The sequence below is a fragment of the Equus przewalskii genome, chromosome 15 (genome assembly GCF_037783145.1).
Source record: "Equus przewalskii isolate Varuska chromosome 15, EquPr2, whole genome shotgun sequence".
In the NCBI taxonomy this organism is placed as follows: domain Eukaryota; kingdom Metazoa; phylum Chordata; class Mammalia; order Perissodactyla; family Equidae; genus Equus; species Equus przewalskii.
The window spans coordinates 41,336,359-41,360,197 of NC_091845.1; the positions used below are offsets into that span (position 1 = coordinate 41,336,359).

The window sequence follows — 23,839 nt, forward strand, 5'->3', positions numbered from 1 at the left end:
TAGCAACTCCAAAACAATATACTGAGTTTCTATTAATTTCAAGGATCCTTCCTTCTTAACCTTTTAATTGATGTATACAGGTTCATGCATTGCAGAATTTAGGTTGAATCGTGTGTAGTGTTTCTGATGGGTCACTTTCTCCTTCTGCTTCTGAATTCGTGCTGCCCCCAAAAATAAAGTTCCTCCTTGAATAATGTTTTACATTTCATGTTCCGAAGAGTGTTTAATTAAATTCAGGGAGAGAGCAGCATTGGCTGGGTATATCCACTGTCTTTGTCAGGACCTATTTCAGTCAGGCCACACTTCTAACTTCCAAGGCATATGGGCTTTGTGACATGGTCATGTCTGTATGTATAATAAAGGATGGAATTTGCATTTGTTGTGTTACCCAGTTAGTGTGTGTTACTAGAGCCATCCAATAAGTTTCAAGCCATTCCCTACTAAGCCAAAAGGACTGAGGCCTCACCTTGGGTAATGTGAAGGTACTTAGACTTTCTTTGTCATATTCATATCTGGTCATATTCTGACCAGATTCCCTAGGAATCCAGATATGTCTCCGATGAAGGCTGACAGCAGAGCTTCTAAAGGCAGTAAGCTCTGGCTTTCCGCCAGACCCTCTGCCAGCTCATTGTGTGCCTTCTATCTGGCCACTGTTCACATAGGTTCCTACCAAAATCCTCCATTGACCAATGTCCCAGATGAACCAACATATAGATAAGGCAAACCAATTATCACTGAGAACCTGGGAACACATTGCTTTTTTATGTATCAGAGCACCCGCCCCACCTCCCTGGTGGGTTCCTAGAATTTCTTTGAGACCAATTACAACACAGGTAGATGTCACCTACCCATGAAGTAACCTGTTATATTTGGGGGGACTATTTGGTCCCAGTCTAATGTCTTTTCTGGTGCTAAAGGGTTTTTAATTGGCAATTGGCATTTGGGAAGGTTAAAAACACTTGACTTTAAAAGTTTATGTATTGTAGGAATGCTAACACTTTAAATGGGACTTTTTTGGAGTTGAGGGGTGTGCAGGGTGTTTCATGTCAATGTCTATCAAGCTATCCTTAGCTCTGACTCTGGCTCATGGTATTGCTTGGCATTGGGCTTGAGTAAGGGTTAACCAGTTTCTAAAATTATTTCTCATGCCATTTGTAGACCAAAGACCAAGAAGGGTACATGAATTTCAGTATTCCCAAGAGTACTTCATTTTGGTTTTTGATTTCCATGATGTAAGTCTAGGCACTCTTCATTTGAACATTTGCTTTCTTAATCCCAACTGCATAGCACTGAAAAGGACCATGAAAGCTCCTAGACAGAGCTCAGTGGATTATGCTCTATAACTGTGTTTTTAAAGCCCTGTCAACTTCACCAAGTTAGAAATTAAATTAGAAAGCTATTAAATATGCACTGGATTTATTTAGCTTTCTGAACACATACCCCATTCAGAGGGAAGCAGAACATTCCTGTTTACACAGTATTCTCACTGAGAGCCTGGCCTCTTCTATACAACTAGGAGCCTTGAGATGATTGTCATACCTCAGCGGGCTTTCTGTACTCATTGCTGTTGCTATTCATCTCTGAGATCTACAAGAGAACAGCTGGGATGTGTTGAAGTTTCCTTAGCTTATTCAGGCAATTTTTTTTTTTTTTGGAGGAAGATTAGCCCTGAGCTAACTACTGCCAATCCTCCTCTTTTTGCTGAGGAAGACTGGCCCTGAGCTAACATCCGTGCCCATCTTCCTCTACTTTATACGTGGGATGCCTGCCACAGCATGGCTTTTGCCAAGTGGTGCCATGTCCACACCCAGGATCCGAACCGGCGAACCCTAGGCCGCCGAGAAGCGGAACATGCGCGCTTAACCGCTGCGCCACTGGGTTGGCCCCCACTATTCAGGCAATTCTTGATCCCTTGCTACCTGAAGTCTTTTGTGAAGCACACCCACAACTCTCTACTACTGGAAAAAATAACCACAAAATCCCAAAGTAAAGCGCTTTAAAATAGAGTTAGTTGTGTTTTTTGTTTTGTTTTGTTTCCTGAAAAGAGAGGTTGAATTTGTATGTTCTTTCTACCCCCCGCCTTGCTCCCACAGCTACAGAAAGAAAGTATAAAAACGAAAAATACGTAAATCTTTTATGATAAATTAGAGAAAGGTGATTTGTAGCAGCCCAGGGCCGAGGGAGTGTCACCTTTCTCTGGAGGCAGTCCAGAGCAGAGGGAGTTGAACACCTCCTTCATTACCAGCACCTTCATAACTATTTATGGAAATGGAGGAATTAGAACTGGGGGATGGGTTTGGAATAGAAAAAAAGTCTGTGTTCTAACGGGCTAGCAAAAACATGAAGTACCTGTAATACCAGCTGCAGCTTCTACATCCATCTGAAGTGACTTATAGTCAAAGGGGAGTGCTCATAATCGTTTCCATGAAAAATTACCTTTACTAGGAATGGCATTGATGGCTGGTGATGGGCAAAGGTGTGGAGAGATGGCCTTGCATGGCAGGTGCTCTGAATGCCAGGGCTGCTGGCCCCTCACCTTTTGACAGTGCCTAAGTAGGGGGAACATGGCAGCCTCCCCTTTAGCACTGCTAGAAGGGAGTATTCCTAGGTTTGTCATCATCTTAGCAGCTTGGGACAGAGTTCTGTGTCTTAGCATCTATTCATCTGTTCACTGACTCAGATGACCCTCGTCTCCTTCCCCTCCCTACCTTGATACTTCTATAGTCTTTCCATTCCTGAACTGGAAACAACAACCTGCAAGGAGTCTCTCCTGCATGCTAGGACTGTCTCCTACAGTCTGGCCAGCTCTCTTTTGGAGGAAAAATGATGAGTACCTAAAGGGCCTGAAGGGTCTTGGATAAGGACCATGATGTGGTTGGACCTTCCAGTTGTGTGGTGTTCTTCAGAACAGAGCATTTTGCCTTTGTCCTGGAATCCTAGAATGTTGGGGCTGGGAGAGGTAGAACTTGTTGAGCCCAGGCCTCACTTGACACTGTGGGGCACTGAAGCTCAGAGCAGGGACCTGAGTGGTCCAAGTCACACGGCACATTCTGCTCTGCAGAAAAGGTGACTGTGAAACAACTGGAAATGTTTAGCTACATCAAGGATGTAGCTTTGACCTAGGGTAGAGAATTAGAACTTGGTTTATAGGAATGAGGGCAGAGCCAGATGACAGGATTGAAACATGAGGTGAGAGTGGTAACAGCAGCCAAGTTGACTCCAGGACATGCCGCCTTAGGATCCTAAATGAATCCTAATACCAAGAGTCAGGTATCCCAACTTGGAGAAAGGAACGGCAGGTTCTGGAACAGCAGGGCTTCACTACCCTGACCTCTCATGCCAGCACTGTTGTGTTTTCTTTTCCATTTCTAGACGTCAAAAAAGCCTAAGACAGCAGAAGCAGACACCTCCAGTGAGCTGGCTAAGAAAAGCAAAGAAGTATTCAGAAAAGAGGTAAGGTTTGGTGGATGTGGGCACTAAGCTCTACAGGCTTAAACCTGAGCTCTTTTCTTTCTTGTCATAAGTATGCGCAACTGTTTGTAGTGTTAGCTTGCCCTGCCTTTGGGTGTTCCCTTGCTTCTGTGATTTGACTATATAGTTGTTATGTGATGACACACTGGTATGGTCCTTTACTATTGGCTAATAAGCACTTTCATATCCATTATCTCATTTCATCCCCACAACAGCCCATGAGGTAGGCAAGACAGAAATTGTCATTCTTATGTAGGTGGAAGAACTCTTCAGGTTCAGAGAGGGCAAGTTCTAGACAGAAGACTTGAACTCTGGCCTTCTGGCTCAAAGTCCAGTTCTCGTTTAGTGGCTGCCTAATCCTCACAGGATTGGAAGAAAGCAACTCCTCTTTATGCTACTAGAAGTGTATGTTTCCAGCTGTCAGGACACTAACCTTGTCTGCCTCAGGGCATCCAGATTCTAAACTGCAGTCTTCATTCACTGAGGGGGCTCATAGTCTGTTGGAGGAAATAGATCTGTAAATAAGTAATGGCAGCTGTATGAAGAGTATGCCATGATAGGGCTGGGGGCCACTATTCAGGATGTCAGGAAGGGCTCTTGAATCATGGGTGGGAATTGACCAGACAGATCAGGAGAGACATAACTGCAGGCAGTAGAATGTACAGAGGCAAAAGAAAGCATCGTCCCTTCCAGAAAATTGTAAGTAGTCTGTAGGCTGTAGCTCAGGGTATGTGAGGGCTGTTGAAAGATGAGGCTGAACAGTATTGTGCTTCTTCATATAGGGCCAGTGTGTCTGTGAGGTCCAGGGAACTGCTGCAGGATTTTAAGCTGGGAATAATGAAATCCCTGGCTGTATTTGGGGAAATGGATTGAAGGGAGAGTATGGAGGCCAGGAGACCACAGAAAAACTTTGAGTAAAAGCCTTATCTAGGTTTAAAAGTTAGTGTCTTACAGGGCCAGCCTGGTGGCACATATTCTGCTTTGGTGGCCTGGGCTTCACCAGTTTGGATCCCAGGTGTGGACCTGTTTACTGCTTATCAAGCCATGCTGTGGCAGGCATCCCACATATAAAGTAGAGAAAGATGGGCACGGATGTTAGCTCAGGACTAATCTTCCTCAACAACAACAAAAAACAGCTTAGTGTCTCACTATCCCTGTGTGAAATTATTGGTGTTTCAGATCAGCCAACCAGAAGCTGTTTATTTAGTGCTTACCTTGTGATACAGCCTTGTTCTTTTGAACATCTGAAGGCTGAGTTTCAGGGATGGGTAGATCCTGTTCAGGGTACTTCCTGACAAAATGGCTAACATTGACTTTCTCTCTCCCTTTGTCCCCTGGGATCTTAGTGCCACAAATACTTCCAGAGGTTCTGTGCCTGGGTCTCTTTTTGAGAGCCACTGGGTTAGGACAGACACTACAGAGACAGCTCAGGAGGACATTGCAAGTTATGTATTAAATCCCACCTTGGATCTTCTCCCACCGGCTGTCATACCACGCTTCCATCTGCTTCTCATTGCTGTTGTAGGAATCAGGTGAAGTGTAACACAGAATCTAAGTAACCTTCCATAACAAAATGCCTGCATTTCCTGGGGTTGCTGAGCCTCCTAGTAGCACTGGAACATCCTCTGTGCCCTGCCTCCGAGAGCCAGAGAACTTAGCTATGTTTCTTTATGTCAAGGACCTGAGATTTGTAAGCTGAAACCTGGGGCTGCCCTGAGATTCAGCAGTGGAGTCCTGCTGCTGGGTCCCTGAATCTCCTGCTCTAAGTCAGGCTTGCTCAGTCCATCCATGGAGCTCTTTCCCTCTGAGGGCTGACCCAGGATCCTTTTCTCTTATATCCCACTGTCATACTAGCATTCTTCTGTCCAAACCAGCCAGCCTGAGTGAGGAAAAGGGAAAGACTGGCTGGCTCTACTTGCTGCTTTTTCTGATTATTTCGTCAGTACAATGTCTTGCCCTCTCTGGTCCTATTGAGCAGTGTGTTCTCTTTCCCCTCCCTGCAGATGTCCCAGTTCATCGTCCAGTGCCTGAACCCTTACCGGAAACCTGACTGCAAAGTGGGAAGAATTACCACAACTGAAGACTTCAAACACCTAGCTCGCAAGGTATTCCCCACTGCTTGTGGTCTGATAATGTTCTGGGCAAACTGTGTATACCTTCTAAAAAGGCCCCTTTCATCATAGAAAGTGGGTTTTCCTTGCTAGATGCCTGGGCTAGGGACCCAGGAACAGGGAAGGAAGGTTTGGGAAGGGAGCGCACCCTACTTGAAGGTTCTCTAAGAAACTTCCAAAGCCGAGCTTCCCCTTTCTGGTGATCCCAGCACCAGCCTGCCCCAACCTATCCCCTTATTCAACTCCCAGTCTTAGTGAGAAGGGCCCTCAGGCAGCAGGCTGGTCTCTCCCGCCTCAAATCACTTCCACTCTGATTGATGGCTGTGGTCTCTTTTCCTGTGTCCTGGACAGCTGACTCATGGCGTTATGAATAAGGAGCTGAAGTACTGTAAGAATCCTGAGGACCTGGAGTGCAATGAGAATGTGAAACACAAAACCAAGGAGTACATTAAGAAGTACATGCAGAAGTTTGGGGCTGTTTACAAACCCAAAGAGGACACTGAATTAGAGTGACTTATGGGGCCAGGGTGGGAGGATGGGTGAGCAGGTAGGACAGACTCTGGGGAGAAGAAATCCTGTGGGCTCTTTCTGCCCCACCCCACTGTCAGGACTGTGCTACTGATGACACATCACCCTGGGGAATTCATACCTGCAGATTTCAACTGAAAGCCACAAAAATGAGTTCTAGCTACAATAAGTGATCCCTGGTCATGAGCTGTTAGGGTGTGGTTAGAGGCCATCAGAGGCAAGGGTTTAGGGGAAGACCCTTCCCTCTAAGACCCCGGCCAGGCCTGACCCCACTCTCAAACCTGGGTCTCCTCCTTGGCGGTGCTGTCAGCGCACAGACCCATGCGCGTCCCCACCCATGACCCCTTACCCTGACGATTTGTATTATATTTTAATGTATATGTGAATATATTGAAAATAATTTGTTTGTTTTTTCCTGGTTTTTGTTTCTTGTTTTGCTTTTAGCCTCTACATGCTAGGATCACAGGAAGACTTTGTAAGGATGGTTTAAGTTCTCCTGCAAGGTTTAATTTGTTATCATGTAAATATTCCAAAGCAGGCTGCCTTGTGGTTTTGGCCAGCCTTGTGCTATGTTGATAAGATTGATTTACTGCTTAAAAATCACTTTACTTTATCCAATTTTTACTGAACTTTTTATGTAAAAAATAAAATCAATTAAAGAACTTGGCATGTGTGTTCCCTAAAAGCCAGTCAAGCATGTTTGTATGTAGTGATGTCACCAGAGGGAGAAAGGAGAAATGGTGGCATAGGTATGTGAAGTCCAAAGTTAATCCTTGAGATTGGAGTTTATCATAGGCCTTGTTTGCCATAGGGTCCCACTGTGACTAAAGCAGGCATATGCCAGTTGACTGACACTTGAGCGCTTGGGATCTTGTGGCTGTGCTCAGGGGTAGAGTCAACTTGCATGTGCATTCCAGAGGAAAGGAAGTGGACCTGAGGCTTCACTGGCGCTGCGCTTCTTTACTTTGGTTAATAGATCAGTCAGGAGAAAGGCATGTATCTTCCCCTGTATACTCCCTGGAGAGGCATTGAATCTCTTCTTTCCAGAGACTTGAGTTCCCTGAGCCCACTAGAATGCTTGTTTGATATATGGGTTCCCCGTCCTCCCACCATGTCCCTTGACACTGGGGCCTAGACACTAGAAGGACTCCTATAAAGGGGTACAGTGCAGGTTGTGATGGGAGTGGCCATCTCCTGGAGAATGCAGGGCTCTGTAGAGACACCCCTCCACCCCCACCACCCACTCCCCCCGCTTTTGTCTGGGCAATGAGGAGGGCCAAAGGCTTTGGGCCAGCCTGCGGCCCCTCTTTGCAAAGAAACTGGTCCCATCTCTTCCTTACCAGGGTTACTTTGGTCACTGCAGCAGTGCCCTTGGGGAAGAGGCTCCGGCCTGCCAAATCTCAAACAGGGCCAGGGCGGATGGCAGTTAGAGCACTCACACCCTGCTGGGTGTTGTGCTGAGCACCTAGAGCTCGGGTTGTGCTCATTTGATCCTCCTAACTCTGAGGCACAGGAATTGGCACTGTTTGGATGAGGAAACTAAGGTTCAGGGAGGCTCAGTAACTTATTTCATATCCTCGTATTAAAGAAATTGTTAAAGGAGGAGAAAAACACATTTTAAAGTCATAATCATTAGACATGGTATTTAATAATGTAGCCAAATATTTTCCCATGATACTGCAGTCTTCAAAACTGTTTAAAGCACACTATTATATCAAATGGATGGACCCTGATTTAACCCTCTTAATATTTTAGAGTTGTTTATTAGAATGTTTCAATTAATGTGCTTGAGTTCATTAATAGGGAATGTTTGTCTTTTGGGTGGGTTTGCCATGCAGGCGTATGGTGATATGCACTGCTGCTTGCAACCAAGTCAAAACTCATGATTTTGACCTGAGGCTCCAGGTTTCAGATTTTCCAAGGAAATTTAGACAGCATTCCATTAAACCATAGTAACCAGGGAACTGTCAAGTTTCAGATAGGACACCTTTGAAGAGGAATTCTCAGTTATTTTACCACTCTGTTGAGTTTTTTCAAAACCTTTTCTCCTTCCATAGACCCCTTGACACCTTCAGGCCCAAATCCCCTCAGTGGTGATAAGGGGTGCCAGCTAATCCAGAACCTTCATACCACTCAAAGCCAGATTTCACATTGATTGCTGATCCAATCCTGGATAGCCCTATGGCGGACTCCCTGCTGAAGCAGGTGTGAGGGCTCCAGTGCACTGATCTGATTTTAGCTGGCTGAATGCTGAGCCTTTCCTGCTTTCTCTCCTGGGTTGTTGCCCAAGGGTCAATTCAGGATGAAAGTGGCTTTAAACCTGCCCTTGCTTATTTTGAGGAAAAGATTTATAGGATTAAGTAGCTCTGGTAAACTATTTCTGAGGAATAGCAATAGCAATAGTCTCATGAGTTCGGTACTTACAGGGCAGCCAATCTAAGTCAGAAGGGGATAGGATCTACCCTGGGTCTCCCTGGACCACGATTGGATCCCATGTCTCCTGAGTTTGTGTGGCTGTGCTTCTTAAGCGCTCTGATCCTCGTGGATGCCAGCATGGTAGTCACTGTTCCTTCCCAGACAAGGCCTCTCTTCTGTAGCAACCCTCTCCAAAGGCACAGTTACCAACCTGCCTGCTCCTCCATTCAGGGTGGGCATATACAGGGGTGCAGGTGGTTTCGCTGCAGCTGCCCTGTCCCCAACTGCCCCTCAGGTGGGTGGGATGATCTATCTACCCTTGGCTTGTGTGGAAATCACATAGTAGCTGTGGAAGCATGTTTGGACCTCGTCTCCTGAGTCTGGAGTGTAGGTCTTAGGAGGAGAGCCCTTTCTTCCTTTTTCTCATCTAAAGACCAGAGACCCTTGGTAACTAGCTTCCCAGGACCAGTCTGCCTCTTGCCTCCTGCCTAGAGGGGCAGGCCTCCAGGCTCCCTTTGATACTGGTCATAGCACAAGTCAGGAAAATGGTCTCAAACCCATGGCTCCTCAGTGCCAACCTGGGAGTCTTAGGGAGTGGGGGGACCCACTGAACGTGCCATTCTGTTTATTGTTCTCCAGTTAAGGAAGCTAAAGTTCAGGAACGTTAAATAGGTTCTTAACATGATACAAGCAGTGAATGGCACGTGAAGGATGTGAACTCCTTTGTGCCTCCAGAGCTCATGCCTCTTCTATGGAAGCACACTGTCTGCCAGCTCAGGTGCTCCTCCCACGTCCTAGGGACCCCATCCTTTTTCTGGGCCTCTGCCTCATAGCCACCAAACTGTGTCACAGGCCCAAGGAGCCAGATAGAGCCAGCACAATAGTCCAACATTGCCTTTAATATGGGATACAAAAGAAAAACCAGTTGAGGCTTAGTAAGGGGAGCTGTAGTGGGGATCAGAAGGGCAGGACCACTCCTCACTGCCAGCTCCCCCCATATCCTGGTCCCTGTACTGGAGGGAGGTAAGGCAAGGGGGGCTGAGTGTTGTCTGGATCTTGTATCCCCCCAGGAACAGAGCAAGCTGAGGCCACCAATGCGAGTAAGCCCATGAAAGGAAAGGCATATGAGATAGAGGTGGTGGGGAACACCAGAGCATGCTCCCTGAGAGGCCAGGCTGTGGAGGCATCACTCATACCACAGAGCAGCCCTCAGCCAGGGGGCCCAGGGCCCGGACCACATCTTCACGGCCCATGGCAGCTAGGGCCACCTCTAGCACCCTGAGGGTGGCACCACTGCCTTCTTGGACAGCCCAGTCCCTCAGCAGGGTGTAGGCTGGTGCCTGGCCCTGGGCCATGGTCTCCACAACCTCAGCCTGGTAGCCCAGGCGGCCTGCCAGCCCTTGCCAGCCCTTGTCAGGTTCGCCTGACAGCTCCAGGAGCCGCTCCACCTCTTCCTGCTGCTGCCGAGGGAGATGAAGGTAAAGCCGGCAGCCAAGCTCAGGATATGGCCCTGGGTTGGGAGACATGAGGGGCAATGAGAGTGAGATGGGTTGGGTGGTGCAGCAGAGCAAGGTGTGAAGGACTGTAGATTGGGGAAAGAGGCTCACCCTGGCTGGGAGCACAGGGCAGACTGCTAGGAGAGTCCAGGAAGACACCGCTATCCCCATGTATCTGGTCCCTGTCGAGAGCCCCCAGCTCTGCAGTCCGAGCTTTGGCCAGCTGCTGTCTTTGTTTATGTGAGCGCCAGCTGTGGGGAGCAGGGGGGACCTGCCAACCTGCTCCAGCCTTTACTGAGACAGACAGGGAGCTGGCTGGGAGTCCAGATGGGAGGGTGGTGCCAAAGAGCAGTGCCCAGACCACCTACCACTTGAAGGCCACGTAGGCAAGCAGACCAAGGACTACGGTGGCCAGGAGAGCACAGTAGACAGGGATGATGCTGCCCGAGGCTCCTGGAGGCTCAGGGGGGAAGGGGGAGGAGGTATTGGGGGCCAGGGCTCCCCCTGCCTCTACCCACACCCCTTCCCTGTCCATGTCCTGCCCCCTCCAGGTCTTATCTGTGGAGGAAACGACAGACAGGGTCAGGGGCAAAGAAACAATGCTAGGGTCCCTGGGCAGGCTCACTTAGATTTTGCTGCCAAAAAGGTTTGAAACAATAGTCCCTACTACATGGAGTCAAAAGCTCACACCATGGCATCAAGAGCTGACTGGCCCGTTTCCTCCCTCCCCATCTCCCCTACCTCCCCTTTGCTTGCCACTCCCAGATGTACCCTTCTCCCAGGCTTCCAGACGGCTGCTCTTGCTGTTCTACTCTCTCCATCTGACAAACCGGCAGGAATCTCCTACTCTGGGAGAGCTTCCTTGATGTCTCGCAGTCTTTCCCTTTTCTGGTTCCTGTTGCACATCCTCTGTCTGTCTTCTAGGGCACTAAATTGTGTGTCCTGTCTCCCCTCCCAAGTCTGGACTGTGAGAGCACACTGATTCATGTTGGTCCCAGTGGGGGCCTCTGTGTACAGCAGACCTCATAAGCTTTTGCAAAATAAAGCTGAACTGGAAGGCCAGTAAATGCTGCCTCATTTTTGCCTTGAGGCCGGTTGTCCCCACAATCCAGGGCAGGCAGGGCACAGGGGACAGGACTCCAGAGCCTGTAACTGGACTTGTGTGTGACCTATCTACCTGGGGAACCTCCCATCCTACCCAGTGCCCAAAATCTGGATCAAGAGGTGCTTACCCACATGGACCATGCCTTCCCTGTGGCTGGAGTTGTGAAGCATGGCTCTGCCAGCTAGCAGTGCTCCCAGGGGCTGCATCTCTTGGAGAAGGGGTTGGAGTATGATGAGCAGCACTGAGGCAAGGTAGTTGGGAGACTTCTCTGAGTCCAGAATGGGCTGTGGGTAGGGACATGGGGAGAAATCCCTAGGCCTGACAATGGAAGTCCCTTGGGATAGTCTGTCCCTCTCTCCTGGCTCACTCCATTCTGATTCACTCCAGGACTGGGTACCCCTCAACACCTCCCCACTCCCCAATCTGGACCAGTTTCCTCGTGTGTCAGATGGGGGTGGTGGTGGTAACAGAGCTGGCCCCATCTAGCCAAAGCTGGAAGAGCCAGGGTGCAGCTAAGGATGGAGGAGGGCAGGCTGGAAACCACCCTCTCAAAGACGTTGTCAAACCTCTGGTCTGAGTCCAGAGATGGCAGGAGAGGACCAGGGAGACTCCCACCCCCACCTCAGCCAGAGCCAGGTCGTAGACTTATTTACTGGTGGGAGGCTTCCCTAGGCTTCACAGCATGAGCCCAGGAACCCAACACCCTAAGCCTCCAAGACAAGGCTCTCTGGAGTGACTATGCTCCCACTCTTGCTGCCTCCAGGGTCAGTGTCCAGCTCTCACCTCCTGCTTAGAGGCTGGACAGGAGGGGACCTTGGTGGGTTCAGCAAGGGCAGAGGGCATATGGGCTCAGAGGCCCCCCTGTTTCTTTAATATCTGGGAATTTGGAGCGGGCATGGAGGACAGAAACCTTGAAGGACAGGACCACTTAGTCCCAGGACCATCTGGACCTAGAGAGCTGATCCTGCTGGGACCCACTTCCTGAGGCCTGGGCAAGAGAGGCATTGGTCTGGGTTGAGGAGGGATCTTGCCTGGAAAAGGGATGGAAAAGAGACCTGGCCAAAGGCCCTCCAACGCCCCAATATCCACCACTCCATATCCAGCCTGGTCTAGCCCAGGGACTCCAAACTCACTTCCCTGCACAAGGGCACGCGCCCGTGTGTATGGCAAAGTGCACAGTCAGCAAGTGGGTCTGGGACAGAGGTTGCGGTGACCCTTGCCACGTATGGGGTGTGTACATTTCTGTCACTTACCACATAAGGGGCCCTTCCAAGCTCCTGGTTGGCAGATGAGCCTGTGACCAGCACGCGCAGCCAGCCAGGCCTTGTGTCTGCCCGACCCACCCTGAGCTTCGGGATTGGAGCCTCTACCACCCCCAACACACACCCGTCTCCAAGGCCTACAAAATATGCACACACGATGCAACACCCACACACCCCAACACAGACGTCCGCACCACGACGGCAACACCAGCAGGATCGCAGGTCCCGAGCTGGGGGATAGAGAGGCAGCCCTCGGCTCCCTCCGTCCAGGAAGACCCGGGGCTCTGTCCCCAAACCGCTCCTGACCTGCGGCGGCCGCCCCTCCGCAGGTCCCAGGATCCACTCAGCCTGGCGGACGCAGGCCTCTGAGCGGCAGGGCTGCCCTTGGGCCGGCGGGAAGACGGCGCGGAGTCCCGGAGGAGGCCGAGTTCTGGGCCGCAGGAGACGCAAGCGGCAGCGCGGAGCGAGATGAAGGCGCGGAGGGAGAAGCGGGCGGGACACTCAAGGGGCGGGGCGGGGCGGACGGTCCGGGAGCCCCGCGGGACGTGCGGAGGAGCCTCCGGGCCGCCGCGGGACGGGCCGGAGGGGACGGGCCGGAGGGGGCGGGCCGGGGCGGGGCTGGAGGGGCCCGACCGCCAACGTCTAGCCTCGCCTGGCTCAGGAACGCGCACATGCGCTCATCCGGCCTGGCCCGGAAAGCGGGAGCGACGTGCAGAGGCGATCGGGCTGACCACAGAGAGCGCGAAGAGACCGCGAGCCGGGAGGAACGGCGGGCGGGACCCCAGGGACAGGGGCGGCGCCGCTGGGGACAGAAGGGGGCACGGGTCGCCCGGGAGAGGGGCACGGGCCAGGGGAACGCGCGCCCGGGACGGCGGCCGGGGCAGGCTGAGATGCCGCGCGCACGCAGACTCAGAGGCAGAGCAGCTACAAAACGAGGCCAGGTTTATTGCCGAGAAAGGGAGCGCGGGGGCCGCCTTAGGGATTAAGGCCACATTCCGACCCCTCTGCTCCGCCGAGACAGGGGACTTGGGAGCCTGGACTCCCCACCCCAGGCTGTGCAAAAAGTGCTGAGCGGCCGCTGAGGCCAGTGCTGGGACTCCGGGGCCCCTCTGCCGGCGAGGGGCGGGACCTCCCGGAGTGACACCGCCCACCAATCCCTGAGCTGGGCGGGGGTGGGTCCCCGCCCACCCCCTGAGTTCTGGCCCGGCCGCGGCGTCGCCTCCTCCTCTGGGTTCCCGCCTTCCGTGGGCGGGGTCGGCTGCGGGCGGGCAGGCTGTCAGCGCGCCTCTCCCGGGTTGTACTCAGTCTCCCCAGAGGACACCTGGGAGATGCGCCGCGAGGACCGCCACAGCTTCCGCGCGAACTGGCTGCTGCGCACCTGGTGGGAGTAGGAACGGGGTGAGGTCAGCCAGGACCGTCGCTCCCCGCCCGCTTCGAGGCCCGCCCCGCCCTTATCCTCACCTCAGAGGGCTGCCCCGCGCCCACCACGATAAGCTTGCCGTCCTCCAGGCCCACGAGCACGTGGCTGCGCTCCTTGGTCACAGCCACGCTGCGGATGGGCACCTTCATGGGCAGGGGAGGCGCAGCTGGGAGCAGTCTGGAGGGAGGGGAGATACACAGACTCGCAGCTGCAAGGGAGCTTTGCATCCAGCAGACTGATGTCTCTTCATTCTCCCCTATACCCTCTCTGCCTTCATTTGAAGGATGGCTCACTCAAAACCCTGACACATGAAGGGATCTCCCACAAGTGTGTGGCTAAGGGGAGGCCCAGGGCAAGAGGGATGGGGGGACAGGTGACAGGCCTTGAAGAATGTGCCCACAGACAAGGGGATGCACCTCATAGTATCCTCTGCCAATGACCACCCCCCTGAGAGGACATGAACCCATAAATAGTGGGGCTCACTTATTCAGGTGGAGGATGTGCAGGGCACACTGGGCAGTGCCCAGTAGAACAAAGTCCTCTGTCACTGCCAGGGCTGTGGGCTGCTCTACCAGGGGCAGTGAAGCCCGCAACCTCCCATTCACTGAATACAGGTGCAAGGAGTAAGTGACCTGGAAGAAGAAGACGGTGTCAGCAAGAACAGAATCCCAACCATCCCTCTCTTGGCTGGGCACCCCTTTCCCATACCTGAGCCCCAAGACGCTCCCGTGCCGAGCTCTGTACCACAATCTGGCCCTCAGACCCCAGCACCAGGTAGGACACAGGTCCAGGCAACGAGGCCCCCGGGGGCCGTAGTGCTGCCACAAACTGGCCATGGCGTACAGTGTGGATGATCACAGTTCCATCCTGCAGGAAGGCAGCTTAGGGTGCTGGGCACAGGTCTCTGGGCTCCAGGGGCAGTGCCCAGCAAACTCAGCCTCCCCTGGGCACAGGCATGTACACACCTCGGATCCAGACACAGCCATATCGAGTTCAGTGCTGATGGCCACGCAGCTCACTGCAGCCTCATGCCCGTATAAGACCTGCACGGGCTTTGATGCCAGCCCCACAGAGAGACCACCCTGTGGGGAGCCAGGGCTGGCTCAGGACTGGGAGCATCCCACTACCCTGGCCCCTGAGTGAAAATGCTAAGGCTCAGGAAAGTGAAGGCCTTGTCCAATACCAGAGAGCTGGAGGGTCATGGAGCCCCAGACTTGCTCTTGGAAGCAGAGGGAAGGGGAAGAGAGAAGGGCAGGACTGGAGGCCCACTAAGTGGCCGATGTGCTGCAGGTCTGGACTGTGGGGGCCCCACGGGGCTGTCCACCCAGCACACCTGCTGCAGGAGTCGCCACACCATGCACGTGGTGTCCCGGGAGCCTGAGATGAGGTAGATGCCACAGGTGTCCAGTGCAAGGCAGGTCACTACATCTGTATGGGGAGGGGAGGGTACAAGCAGAACAGAGTAGTCACACCCTCTGTGGCCAGCCTCGGAGCCCTGCCCCCACCTGCACCACCCCCAGCTCAAAGGCTGCTCATACCAAGGTGGCGGCTGAGCTGGTTCAACAGTTTGCCCCGGGGCAGTGCAGTCACTCGCAGGCTGCCATCCCAATGGCCACCACTGAATAGCAGCTTTCCGTCGGGGGCCACTGCCAGGGCTTGCCCACTCACACCACTGCCTGGTACCCACGGGCCACTTAGCAGTCGCTGCATCCTGACCCAGTGAGGGGGATGACAAGTGAGGCCAGGCCACATAGGAGACTCAGGCCCTCAGAGACCTTGGCCAGACTCTGCAGCTGGCCTGCATTCTGATTGGTTGGGGAGACAACTCAGGGTGCAGGGTATTTATAGCCCACCCCTGCCCACAGCCCTCTGTCCTACTTGGGGTTGCCCATGGTGGGGTCTTTGCTGAAGCTGAAGTAGTTGCTTATGTTACGGTCATAGGGCAACCAGGTATGGGTACCCAGCAGCCCACTGGCACTCACAGTCACCTGTGGGCAAGACAGGGCAGAGGTGGGTTTGAGGTAGAGTCAGAGATGGGGTGGAGCTTGGATGGGGCCCTGCCCAGTACACTTACCAACAGATCTGGGGAGCCCTGGGTGATGAAGGAGTGGGGCTGCCGGTGGGGAACCAGGGCCAGCACCAGGGGCACGCCATCACTGATGACCTGCAGGGTAGGGTGCAGGGCTGGCTGTGCCCAAGTGGCCATCAGGGGCCCCCACTACACTACCTCCTCCCTGGGGCACCACTCCTTCCTTTGCCCTCAGCCCCCAGGGGTCACAGTCTAGGTGTCATAGAGGCAGAGCTCACTCTGAGAGACAGGCATAAAAGACCAGTGGGCCTTCAGAAGGGCATCTCAGAAAGTGAGTGAAAAGCCAGGATGGACAATGAAGATCCTTCCAGAATCTGAAGCTTGGTCTCAACCTTGGTCCTCCCGCCCAATCACTCCATGTCCCCCCAGCCTCCTGGCAGGAAGAGAGGAAAGCCTAACAATGTCAGACCTGGTGGCATTCTGGGATGTAGGCAGGAAGGTGAAGGAGAATATCCAAGGCCAGATTCCCTCCCTTCTGGCCTCCCTAAGGCTTTCAAAGATGGTTAGGTGAGTGGACACCTTGTCTTGGCCCTCGAGAAGAAGGTACCCCACCCCCACTCCCATACGCCTCTGTTTACCTCTTTTTCCAAGATGTCTTAATATCAGTGACTGATTTAGGTTTCCATCTGCCCCTAGAGGACAGTGGAGTTAAACCCATTTCACAGAGTAGGAAGTTGAGGCCTGGCCTCCTCTAACCTCAGCAAAGAAGGCCTTGAGCTGGTCCAGGTGCTGGAAGATGCTAGGTGAGTTAGTGTCTAGACGTGCAAGACGTTGGGCTGCTTCCTCAGCTGAGAGCCGAGCTGGATGTGGCTCCTGTGGGTAAGTGGCCGGTCAGCACTGTGGCGTGGGCATCCCTGACCACTATCCTCCAAAAGCTGGCCTTACCTTCAGCAGCTGACAGGGAGTCTGCCCAAAGTTGCTGATAATGCCCTCCAGAGCCTTCCGTTCCCGCTCATCCGCCACATGATCCAGGTCCACAGCCCCTGGGCAGGCAGGCAGAGCAGTCAGGATTCCCTCTGTGCCCTCTGCATTCACCCTTCCTCATCTGCGCCCCGGCCCCTTGAGTCCGGGGGCACGGCTCACCCTCATAAGTGCAATAATAGAAGACATTGAGGGCCTCCTCCGCAGCCGGCCCCCGCTGCTTATAGCCAAAGATGAGGTCGATCCACTCATGGAGGTGGGAGGAGACATACTCCGACTCCTGCGGGTGGAGAGGGGGCAGTCACTCCAGGGACCGATGAGCTCCATCCCGACCCTCAACCCTGGTTGCCCGCCTGTCTGTATGTGCTCATCTCACCAGAGCCCGGCGGTGCTGCTGGATGAAGTCCTCCGGAGAGCTGGCCCATGGGGGCAGCACCACGTCACCCACCTTCTCGTTGGTCAGCTGGAGGCAGCCCAGGTCAAAGCCTGGCACAGAGCACTGGGTCAGCTGTCTCGTGCCATCTTCACCTGCTCCCTGGCCACCCCCAGCCCGTGCTCTCCACCCCCATGCCAGCTCCTACCGTTCTGGTTCTCCAGGAAGTCGGGGAAGTAGAAGAACTCTGGGATGAGCTCCTTCACGTCAGCCGGGCTCTCGAGGCGGGCCTGCCAGGCTGCCGCCACCGAGTGGAACTGCCGGTCAGAGCAGTCAAAACTAGGGGCGGGGCACAAGCCAAAGTGAGGTGGGGAGACTGGGGACAGAGAGGGAGAAGGTGTGGCTGGGGGAAAGAAGGGAGCCAGAGGGCCCAGGATGCCTAGAGGGCCTGCCTCTTCCCCTCATCTCCACCCCCTACCATCTGCCCACCACCCCGTGGGCCGCACCGGCCACTCTGCAGCTGGACGTGCAGGGAGGTGAAGGGTTCCATGCGGATGAGGTAGTGCATCACGCCTGCTGCATTGGAATAGTGGGTGCCATAGTGGAACTTGTCAATGGTGCCTGCTGGGTCCTCGAAACTCTCATACCTGGAGCCACAGTTAAGGGGGAGTCAGCAGAAGCCCTCCCATTGGCCATCCCAACCCCCGAACCCGGCCTTGCCCATGTGCTCACTTCTCCCTCACGAGCTGGGCATGCTTGGGGTTCACCACACCGATGGGCTTGGAGAGGTCCCGGAAGACGGCCGGGTTGCTGAGGTCCAGGGTTGGGGACACGTAGTCCTGTAGGACCCAGGGGAACTGGCCGCCCACCCGGGCAGGAGCTGCATGAGTGTCCTGATGGCCTACCTGCCCACATTGCCCTCACCCTCGGGAAGATGGGCAGAGCCTACAGATGGGGGCATACCACTTAGAGGGGCTGCAAGGGAGCAGAACGGACTGTCTGGGACAGGATTCCCTTTGGGGAGAACAGAGGCCAGGAGGGAGGAGAGTGAGGCTGGGTGTGTGTCGGGCGGTGGCAGGGAACAGAGGCTAGGTCTCACGCAACACCCACCCAGGACCAAGCTCAGGACTCAGCCCACTGTCAGTGCCTACACCTGGATGAACCAGGGCCGGCAGACCAGAGGAGCAGGGGTGGAGGTGCAGAGCAGGCCCTCACCACAGGGTATTGAGACAAGTCATTGTAGGTCCGGCCCGCAATGGTGTTGAGTTGCATCAAGTACTCGAAGTTGGATATCTCACGCTGTACCCATTTCTAGGGGGCAGGGGCAAGAGGTGAGTCAGCTGGACTGTCCAGTATTCCTCCCACCCCTCAGGGCCCTGACCTTACCCACCCCTCACACTCCAGGGCTCTCACCTGGGTAAGGCCTGAAGCGCGCAGCATCTCCTGGGGGGAGCGGCTGCTTAGGTAGCCCTGGGTAGGGGGTCGCAGGCGCAGGAGCCATGAGTACACCTGGTTCCGTACCTGGGTGTGGGATGGGATGGGGCAGGGTTGGGGCCTGGGGGCCTGGGAAGGAGACGAGGCTGTGGCCCCGCCAACCTTGCTTGGGAAGTTGAGGAAGTAGTTGGCCTGATCAATGAAGAAGAGCTCAAGTGCTGAACGGCGCAGGTTGAAACGCCGAAGGTGGACCTCACGCAGCTGGGCCAGTGGGCGCCGAAAGTCATGGCCAATGCCTGCGGGAATGGAAAGCAGGTGTAGGAGTCACTTGCCCCAGCCCCACCAGACCCCTGTTATCCCCTGCCGTCCCTCCACCCAGCTCCATCAGAACATACCCTCCTCGGTTTCCACACGCTCGGCGCTGCCATCGTAGAAGTACACATGCTGTGTGGTGACCTCCAGCAGCCCTGGGACCACAGCCACCACTGTGACCAGCTGGCACTCAGCTGACAGCACCAGCTTCTCATGCTGCTCATCCAGTTCTGCCGCCTCCATCCTGGGAGCCAGTACCAACTTCAGGCTCTAGGCTCTGGGACCCCCTTCTCAACAAACCCAAGGCCCACACTATCCAAAGTGCCATCAAGTCATCAAGTACATCATTCATGCCTTCCAGAGGAGAGGGGGGAGCTGCCCAGAGTCCAGCCTGGCCCCAGAACCCACCCCTAAACCTGGGCGTCTGAATGTCTTGCCAGGACACCAACTCCTGTCCCTGGCCTTCTCTTGCTCAGCCCCTGCCCACCCCTGTGCGTCCCCAGCCTGGTCTGGTTTGTGTTTCTCAGTCCTGTTCTGGGGTGCCCAGCCATGAAAGAGCAACCATCTATCCTGTTAGACAGCTCTTCTCAACACCCCCACCTGATTTTGGACAGTCCCTTCAGGGCCTTTAGCCCCACAAGCAGAACAGGAAATGGACTCAGGAGTCAGTCCCACCGCAGGCATCCACATGCAGTAGCAGACCCGTGCCCACCATCCGCAGTTGGCTCTCCCCCACCCCAACTCACGCCGTCTCCAGCGCAGCCAACTCCTCCTCGCCCAGCTCGTCCTCCTGCAGCTCTTCGGGGAGGGTGCTGACTTTGGCCTCTTTGGTCATCGCTAGAGGCAGTGAGGCCTCCTGGGTGGGTGTCAGGGGGGCCTCACCTGCAATAGGCGCAAGGGTGCTCAGCCAGAGCTAGGCAGGACAGGGCAGATGAGGTTAAGTGGACCCACCTCAGCACACCCTCTCACCCAGGTTGTCCCGTAGGGCGCTGGCTTCCAGATGAGGGTTGAAGTGGTGGTTGGGCACCAGCTTCAGACGCATGCGCGAGTATGTCTCCGCACTGGATACCTTCCAGCGGGGGGTGGGCGGGTCCCTGCAGATAAGTCCCCGGTGGTGATCATGGATGCGGGGTAGAAGTCTGTAGACCTCCCCATTCCTCCCAGGCCTCACCCCAAAGGTAAACTGGCCCTCCAGGTCCCTCCCGCCCCCCTCCCAAGCCCCGCCCGACTCTGACTCTGCCCCTAGCCCGCCCACCTCAAGGCCCAGGCTCCGCAGGGGCTGGAGAGCTGCCGCCACAGCGCCCCCCAGTGCAGCAGGGCCGTCGAGTGCTGCGCCGCCTGCTGCTTCAGTGCTGCCGCATAGCGCAGCCCTTCCAGGCGCACCCGCCGCTGCGCAGGTTCCAGCACCAGCTCCTGCGGAGTGGGGAGTGGGGAGCGGAGGAATGGGTGAGTCCCACTGGCTGCTTCCTGTCCTGTTCTGTCAGCTGTCCTCTAGACACGTGTGTGGAGCAGCTCCAGGTCCCCCATGCCAGGCCGCATACCTGGAAGGCCCGACGACTATGTGCCCGCTCCCGCTGGCGCCGCTGCCCACTGCTCATGAGCATATCATAGCAGGCGTTCCAGAAGCCCGACATGAGGTCGTGGCTCTTAGCGTAGGTGTCCATTTCGAACTGCGACATGGTGGGCTGCACCTGGAGGATGGGGCAGGGAGAGACCAGTGTTCGACGTGGGCCCCTAGCCCCCACTTCTCTTCCCATGCCCTCACTTCTAGGCACCTGCTTATCAATGAAGTGACGCCATTCAGGTGTGACACAAAAGGCCTGGAAGTCCTCGAAGAAGGTGGGGCTGCCGTTGGTGGGTGGCAGGGAAGGCAGACCCCACTGCAGCCCGAGTGGCCCATAGGCACGGTCCAGCAGTGTGCGCACCAGCGGCACCAGCCATGAGCAGCGCTCTGCAGCTGCAGCGGCTGCAGCTGGGGACTTCTTGTCCTCGGTGGCAGGCTCACTGGGGGAGGTGTTCAGCGCCCGTGCGAGCACCGCCTCCAGCTTAGAGAGCACATAGCAGGCCTCCTCACGGCGCATGGGCACGGCAGTCTGCAGCAGGGAATGCAGCTTCACATAGGCCTGGGCGTGCAGCTGTGGGCGGAAGGGGGCTGTAGGTGACACCCAGCCACCCTCAGAGCTCCCTACACCTGCCATGGCCCCTCACCCCCACCTACCCTGTGCTCACCTGTGGGTCCTCCAGCACGATGTAGCCAAGCACGAGGCGCAGGCCGATCTGAGCCATCTCTCGGAGATCTGCTGTGCCGTTGGCCAGGTGCGGCCAGGCTCCCAGGCGATCGAGCAGGCTGCACACACCTTCAAAGAGCTGCCATACAACATATTCCCAGCAGCCATCACCAGATGAGGCCAGGAGCCCCAGCGGAGGGAGCAAGGTAAGGTTTGGGCTAGGGGCCAGGGAGGGGTGCACAAACAGACAAGTCCACACTCACAGACACCTGTACCGATGCACCCACGACTGCACATGTGTACTCATCTACCTCCCAGACCAGAAGCCTGCAGGCTCACATGAACATGCATGCTGACTTGACTGACACCCCTCTGAGCTGTCGCACCTTCTCACTCCACAGCTCTTGGTTACCATGGCCCTCGGCACACAGGAAGTCCTGTAGCAGGCGCAGCAGCCAAAGTGCCTGCTGGGTGAGGCTGGCCAGGACCCCAAGGGACGCCTCTTTGATGTCGGTCAGAGCTGACTCCAGCATCATCTCCAGGAGGCTAGGGATGGGTGAGGACCCAAGCGTCTACCTGACTGCCTTCCTTACCCCCAGGCCCCTCACCCTCCCAAGGTGCCTCCTCACCTGCGCTTGATGCAGTCTGGTGGGCGTACAAGTGTGGCAGAGGCCCCCAGCTGGGTGAGCACCGAGAAGACCTGGCCACGTTCCCGCCAAGCAGCTTCATCACTGCCTTCCACACCCCGCCATGTCACCGAGAACAGCACGTTGGTGAGCAGGTTGCACAGTTCCTCCTCAGAGGTTTGCTGTGGGCACAGATGGGTGGTGCAGGGTGTGGGATGGGGAGAGAGGGAATCAGGCTGACCCCACACTATCTCCATTCAGCACCACCTGCCCACCACTAGTAGGGGCAGCAGGAGGCAGAGCATTCAGTCAACACCTAGCCAGGTGCTACGGGCCTGAAAGAATGGCGTAGGGGCCTCAGCCACTGCCTCGAATTCCAGGGAGAATCCTGGGGTTTCAGTGACTCCTAAGAGGAGGTGAGGTGATTCACAAATTACCCCACAGTCCTGACAGGCTTCAAGGACTGTCTTGGAATTCTCTGGAAGAATGTCACAGAATAAGCAGAGGCCCATCCCTAAACCAGGAGCATAAGGCAGGGCCTGAGAGCTCTGCTGTTCAAAGGCCCCATAAAGTCTCTGCCCTACAGGCTCTTTTAGGGGCCTTCCAAAGCCTAGCTGGGACCCCCACTCTGGCTCAGCATGACCTGCCCTGTTCCAGGACCCCACTGGGAACATAACTGCAGATGAGAGCTACAAGGGGGCAGCACCCACATGGCAGCTGCAGCCCTGATGTCAGACAGGGCCACACCTTGGGAAAGGCTACCCTGCCTGCCTCGTGTCCCACATGTGTCCTCCTTTAGTGCCGGGCAGTGGCAGAGGGTGGGCCCCCCTCACCTGAGGGTTGCTGGTATTGGAGGTGTCATCTCCACTGATGGTGGGCTCTGGAAGGCTGCCGTCCTCCAGCACATTGGAGAGACTGGAGCTGTGGCGGCCACGGGCAGCAGGGAAGGGCCGGGGCCCATCCAGTGGGGAAGGTGTGCCAGGCTGGCTGGCTGGAGTAAGAGTCCCACTGCTGCTGCCACCGCCAGCAGTGTTGCCTGAGCCCACGCTGGCCCGTTCCAAGCCCAGGTCAAAGGGTGCACAGAATGGGGAGAGCGCATGGTAAAAGGGGTCAGGGTCGGGGCAGGGGGCCTCTGAGGGCAGGAAGACATCCGAAGGCTCAGGTGACTCAGTGGGTGGCTTGAATAAGGCTGGCTCCGGGGAGGCGGGTGGCTCTGGGGGAGAGGGAAGGGGACTGCTGGCCGTAGCAGCCTCCAGCACATACAGCCGGGTCAGCACGTCCTGCCAGCCAGCCTGTCGGGCCAGCAGCCGCACTATCTCTGGCTGTCCGTAGATGAGGTGGAAGAGCTGCCGGGCCAGGGCACAGCAAGTGAGAGACTCCTCTGACAGGCTGTCCCCAGACCCTCCTCCTGGGGCCTTATCAGGGAGGCATCCAGAGACCCTCATCACAGGCAGACAAAGTGAAGTCCTCAGGGAACCCCCCCCAAAAGCTTTCACCTCCCACACTCACCTGGCGACAAATGTCTAGGCGGACGCTGAGGTCAGCCTGGAGGGACAGCTGCACCACAGCCAACAGATCTGAGAGGTTCAGGCAATCTAGGAGGATGGCCAGAGAGGGCCTGAGGGACTGACCCCAGCAGGGGGGCTGCATAACCCTCCTTGTTCAGCTTTGGCCCCTGTACCAATACCTTCTGTATTCCCACCTGCCCTGTTTCCTGGGTCCATGTCACCCCTCCACCTGGCCTGCCTCTTCCCAGTCAGGTTGTACCTGCCCCCAGGAACAGCTTGTAGAGGCCCTGACAGAGCTGGGGGGAAACGGCCCCCTCTGGCAGGCAGGCGATGAGACCCTGGAGACCACACTCCCGCAGCCGGAGCCGCTGGCGGCTCCGCTCAGGTAAGCGCTCATTCTGCTGCAGTCTGCGGAGGATCTGTGTGGGACACAGTGGACAGTGTCATCATGAAGGAGTTACCGAAGGAGGGAAGTCACTGCACAGGTGTGTGGCTCCAAGAGAGGCCTGTAAAGGCAGCTTCACCTGCTAGCCCAAGGCC

General features: G+C 55.3%; 4 protein-coding genes across 21 annotated transcripts in view; 2 read left to right on the forward strand and 2 right to left on the reverse strand.

Moving 5' to 3' along the window:
- Window positions 1-6,772, forward strand: part of SETD2 (SET domain containing 2, histone lysine methyltransferase) — a 118,249-nt gene extending 111,477 nt beyond the window's left edge. For all 9 annotated transcript variants that reach the window (XR_011527004.1, XR_011527006.1, XR_011527005.1 and 6 more), the window contains 3 exons: window positions 3,373-3,453; window positions 5,475-5,576; window positions 5,934-6,772. Coding sequence is in view for 6 of the 9 variants with exons in the window: in XM_070575474.1 (XP_070431575.1) it covers window positions 3,373-3,453; window positions 5,475-5,576; window positions 5,934-6,095 (345 nt within the window). In the remaining 3 variants the exon portion in view is untranslated. The remainder of the gene's footprint in view (window positions 1-3,372; window positions 3,454-5,474; window positions 5,577-5,933) is intronic.
- Window positions 6,773-9,404: 2,632 nt separating this feature from the next.
- On the reverse strand, window positions 9,405-13,107 carry LOC103551031 (death domain-containing membrane protein NRADD-like). 7 transcript variants are annotated; one of them, XM_070575609.1, is made up of 6 exons: window positions 12,695-12,964; window positions 12,037-12,157; window positions 11,254-11,410; window positions 10,390-10,579; window positions 10,133-10,272; window positions 9,405-10,035 (listed from the first exon to the last, which is right to left on the reverse strand). In XM_070575609.1, exons 3-6 carry the CDS (start codon window positions 11,330-11,332, stop codon window positions 9,716-9,718), a joined length of 729 nt encoding a protein of 242 aa, XP_070431710.1. In that variant the 5' UTR covers window positions 11,333-11,410; window positions 12,037-12,157; window positions 12,695-12,964; the 3' UTR covers window positions 9,405-9,715. The 7 variants fall into 7 exon arrangements, with proteins under 7 accessions (XP_070431710.1, XP_008518531.1, XP_008518529.1 ...); XM_008520309.2 differs by lacking the exon at window positions 12,037-12,157 and having other exon boundaries at window positions 12,695-13,107; XM_008520307.2 differs by lacking the exon at window positions 12,037-12,157 and having other exon boundaries at window positions 12,563-13,055.
- Window positions 11,712-13,374, forward strand: LOC139076074 (octapeptide-repeat protein T2-like). The gene is made up of 2 exons (XM_070576393.1): window positions 11,712-11,762; window positions 12,718-13,374. Exons 1-2 carry the CDS (start codon window positions 11,712-11,714, stop codon window positions 13,372-13,374), a joined length of 708 nt encoding a protein of 235 aa, XP_070432494.1.
- Window positions 13,314-23,839, reverse strand: part of NBEAL2 (neurobeachin like 2) — a 29,773-nt gene continuing 19,247 nt past the window's right edge. For all 4 annotated transcript variants that reach the window (XM_070575467.1, XM_070575466.1, XM_070575468.1 and 1 more), the window contains 30 exons: window positions 23,559-23,718; window positions 23,301-23,386; window positions 22,625-23,137; window positions 21,795-21,973; window positions 21,552-21,711; window positions 21,167-21,304; window positions 20,713-21,072; window positions 20,479-20,628; window positions 20,193-20,350; window positions 19,907-20,031; window positions 19,684-19,819; window positions 19,021-19,181; window positions 18,605-18,921; window positions 18,407-18,502; window positions 17,924-18,048; window positions 17,698-17,838; window positions 17,400-17,530; window positions 17,195-17,304; window positions 16,981-17,098; window positions 16,783-16,880; window positions 16,594-16,710; window positions 15,883-15,972; window positions 15,687-15,796; window positions 15,347-15,519; window positions 15,142-15,236; window positions 14,774-14,890; window positions 14,517-14,675; window positions 14,292-14,440; window positions 13,850-13,985; window positions 13,314-13,766 (listed from right to left, as the gene is read on the reverse strand). In XM_070575467.1, the coding sequence (XP_070431568.1) occupies window positions 13,665-13,766; window positions 13,850-13,985; window positions 14,292-14,440; window positions 14,517-14,675; window positions 14,774-14,890; window positions 15,142-15,236; window positions 15,347-15,519; window positions 15,687-15,796; window positions 15,883-15,972; window positions 16,594-16,710; window positions 16,783-16,880; window positions 16,981-17,098; window positions 17,195-17,304; window positions 17,400-17,530; window positions 17,698-17,838; window positions 17,924-18,048; window positions 18,407-18,502; window positions 18,605-18,921; window positions 19,021-19,181; window positions 19,684-19,819; window positions 19,907-20,031; window positions 20,193-20,350; window positions 20,479-20,628; window positions 20,713-21,072; window positions 21,167-21,304; window positions 21,552-21,711; window positions 21,795-21,973; window positions 22,625-23,137; window positions 23,301-23,386; window positions 23,559-23,718 (4,710 nt within the window). In that variant the 3' untranslated portion in view covers window positions 13,314-13,664. The remainder of the gene's footprint in view (window positions 13,767-13,849; window positions 13,986-14,291; window positions 14,441-14,516; window positions 14,676-14,773; window positions 14,891-15,141; window positions 15,237-15,346; window positions 15,520-15,686; window positions 15,797-15,882; window positions 15,973-16,593; window positions 16,711-16,782; window positions 16,881-16,980; window positions 17,099-17,194; window positions 17,305-17,399; window positions 17,531-17,697; window positions 17,839-17,923; window positions 18,049-18,406; window positions 18,503-18,604; window positions 18,922-19,020; window positions 19,182-19,683; window positions 19,820-19,906; window positions 20,032-20,192; window positions 20,351-20,478; window positions 20,629-20,712; window positions 21,073-21,166; window positions 21,305-21,551; window positions 21,712-21,794; window positions 21,974-22,624; window positions 23,138-23,300; window positions 23,387-23,558; window positions 23,719-23,839) is intronic.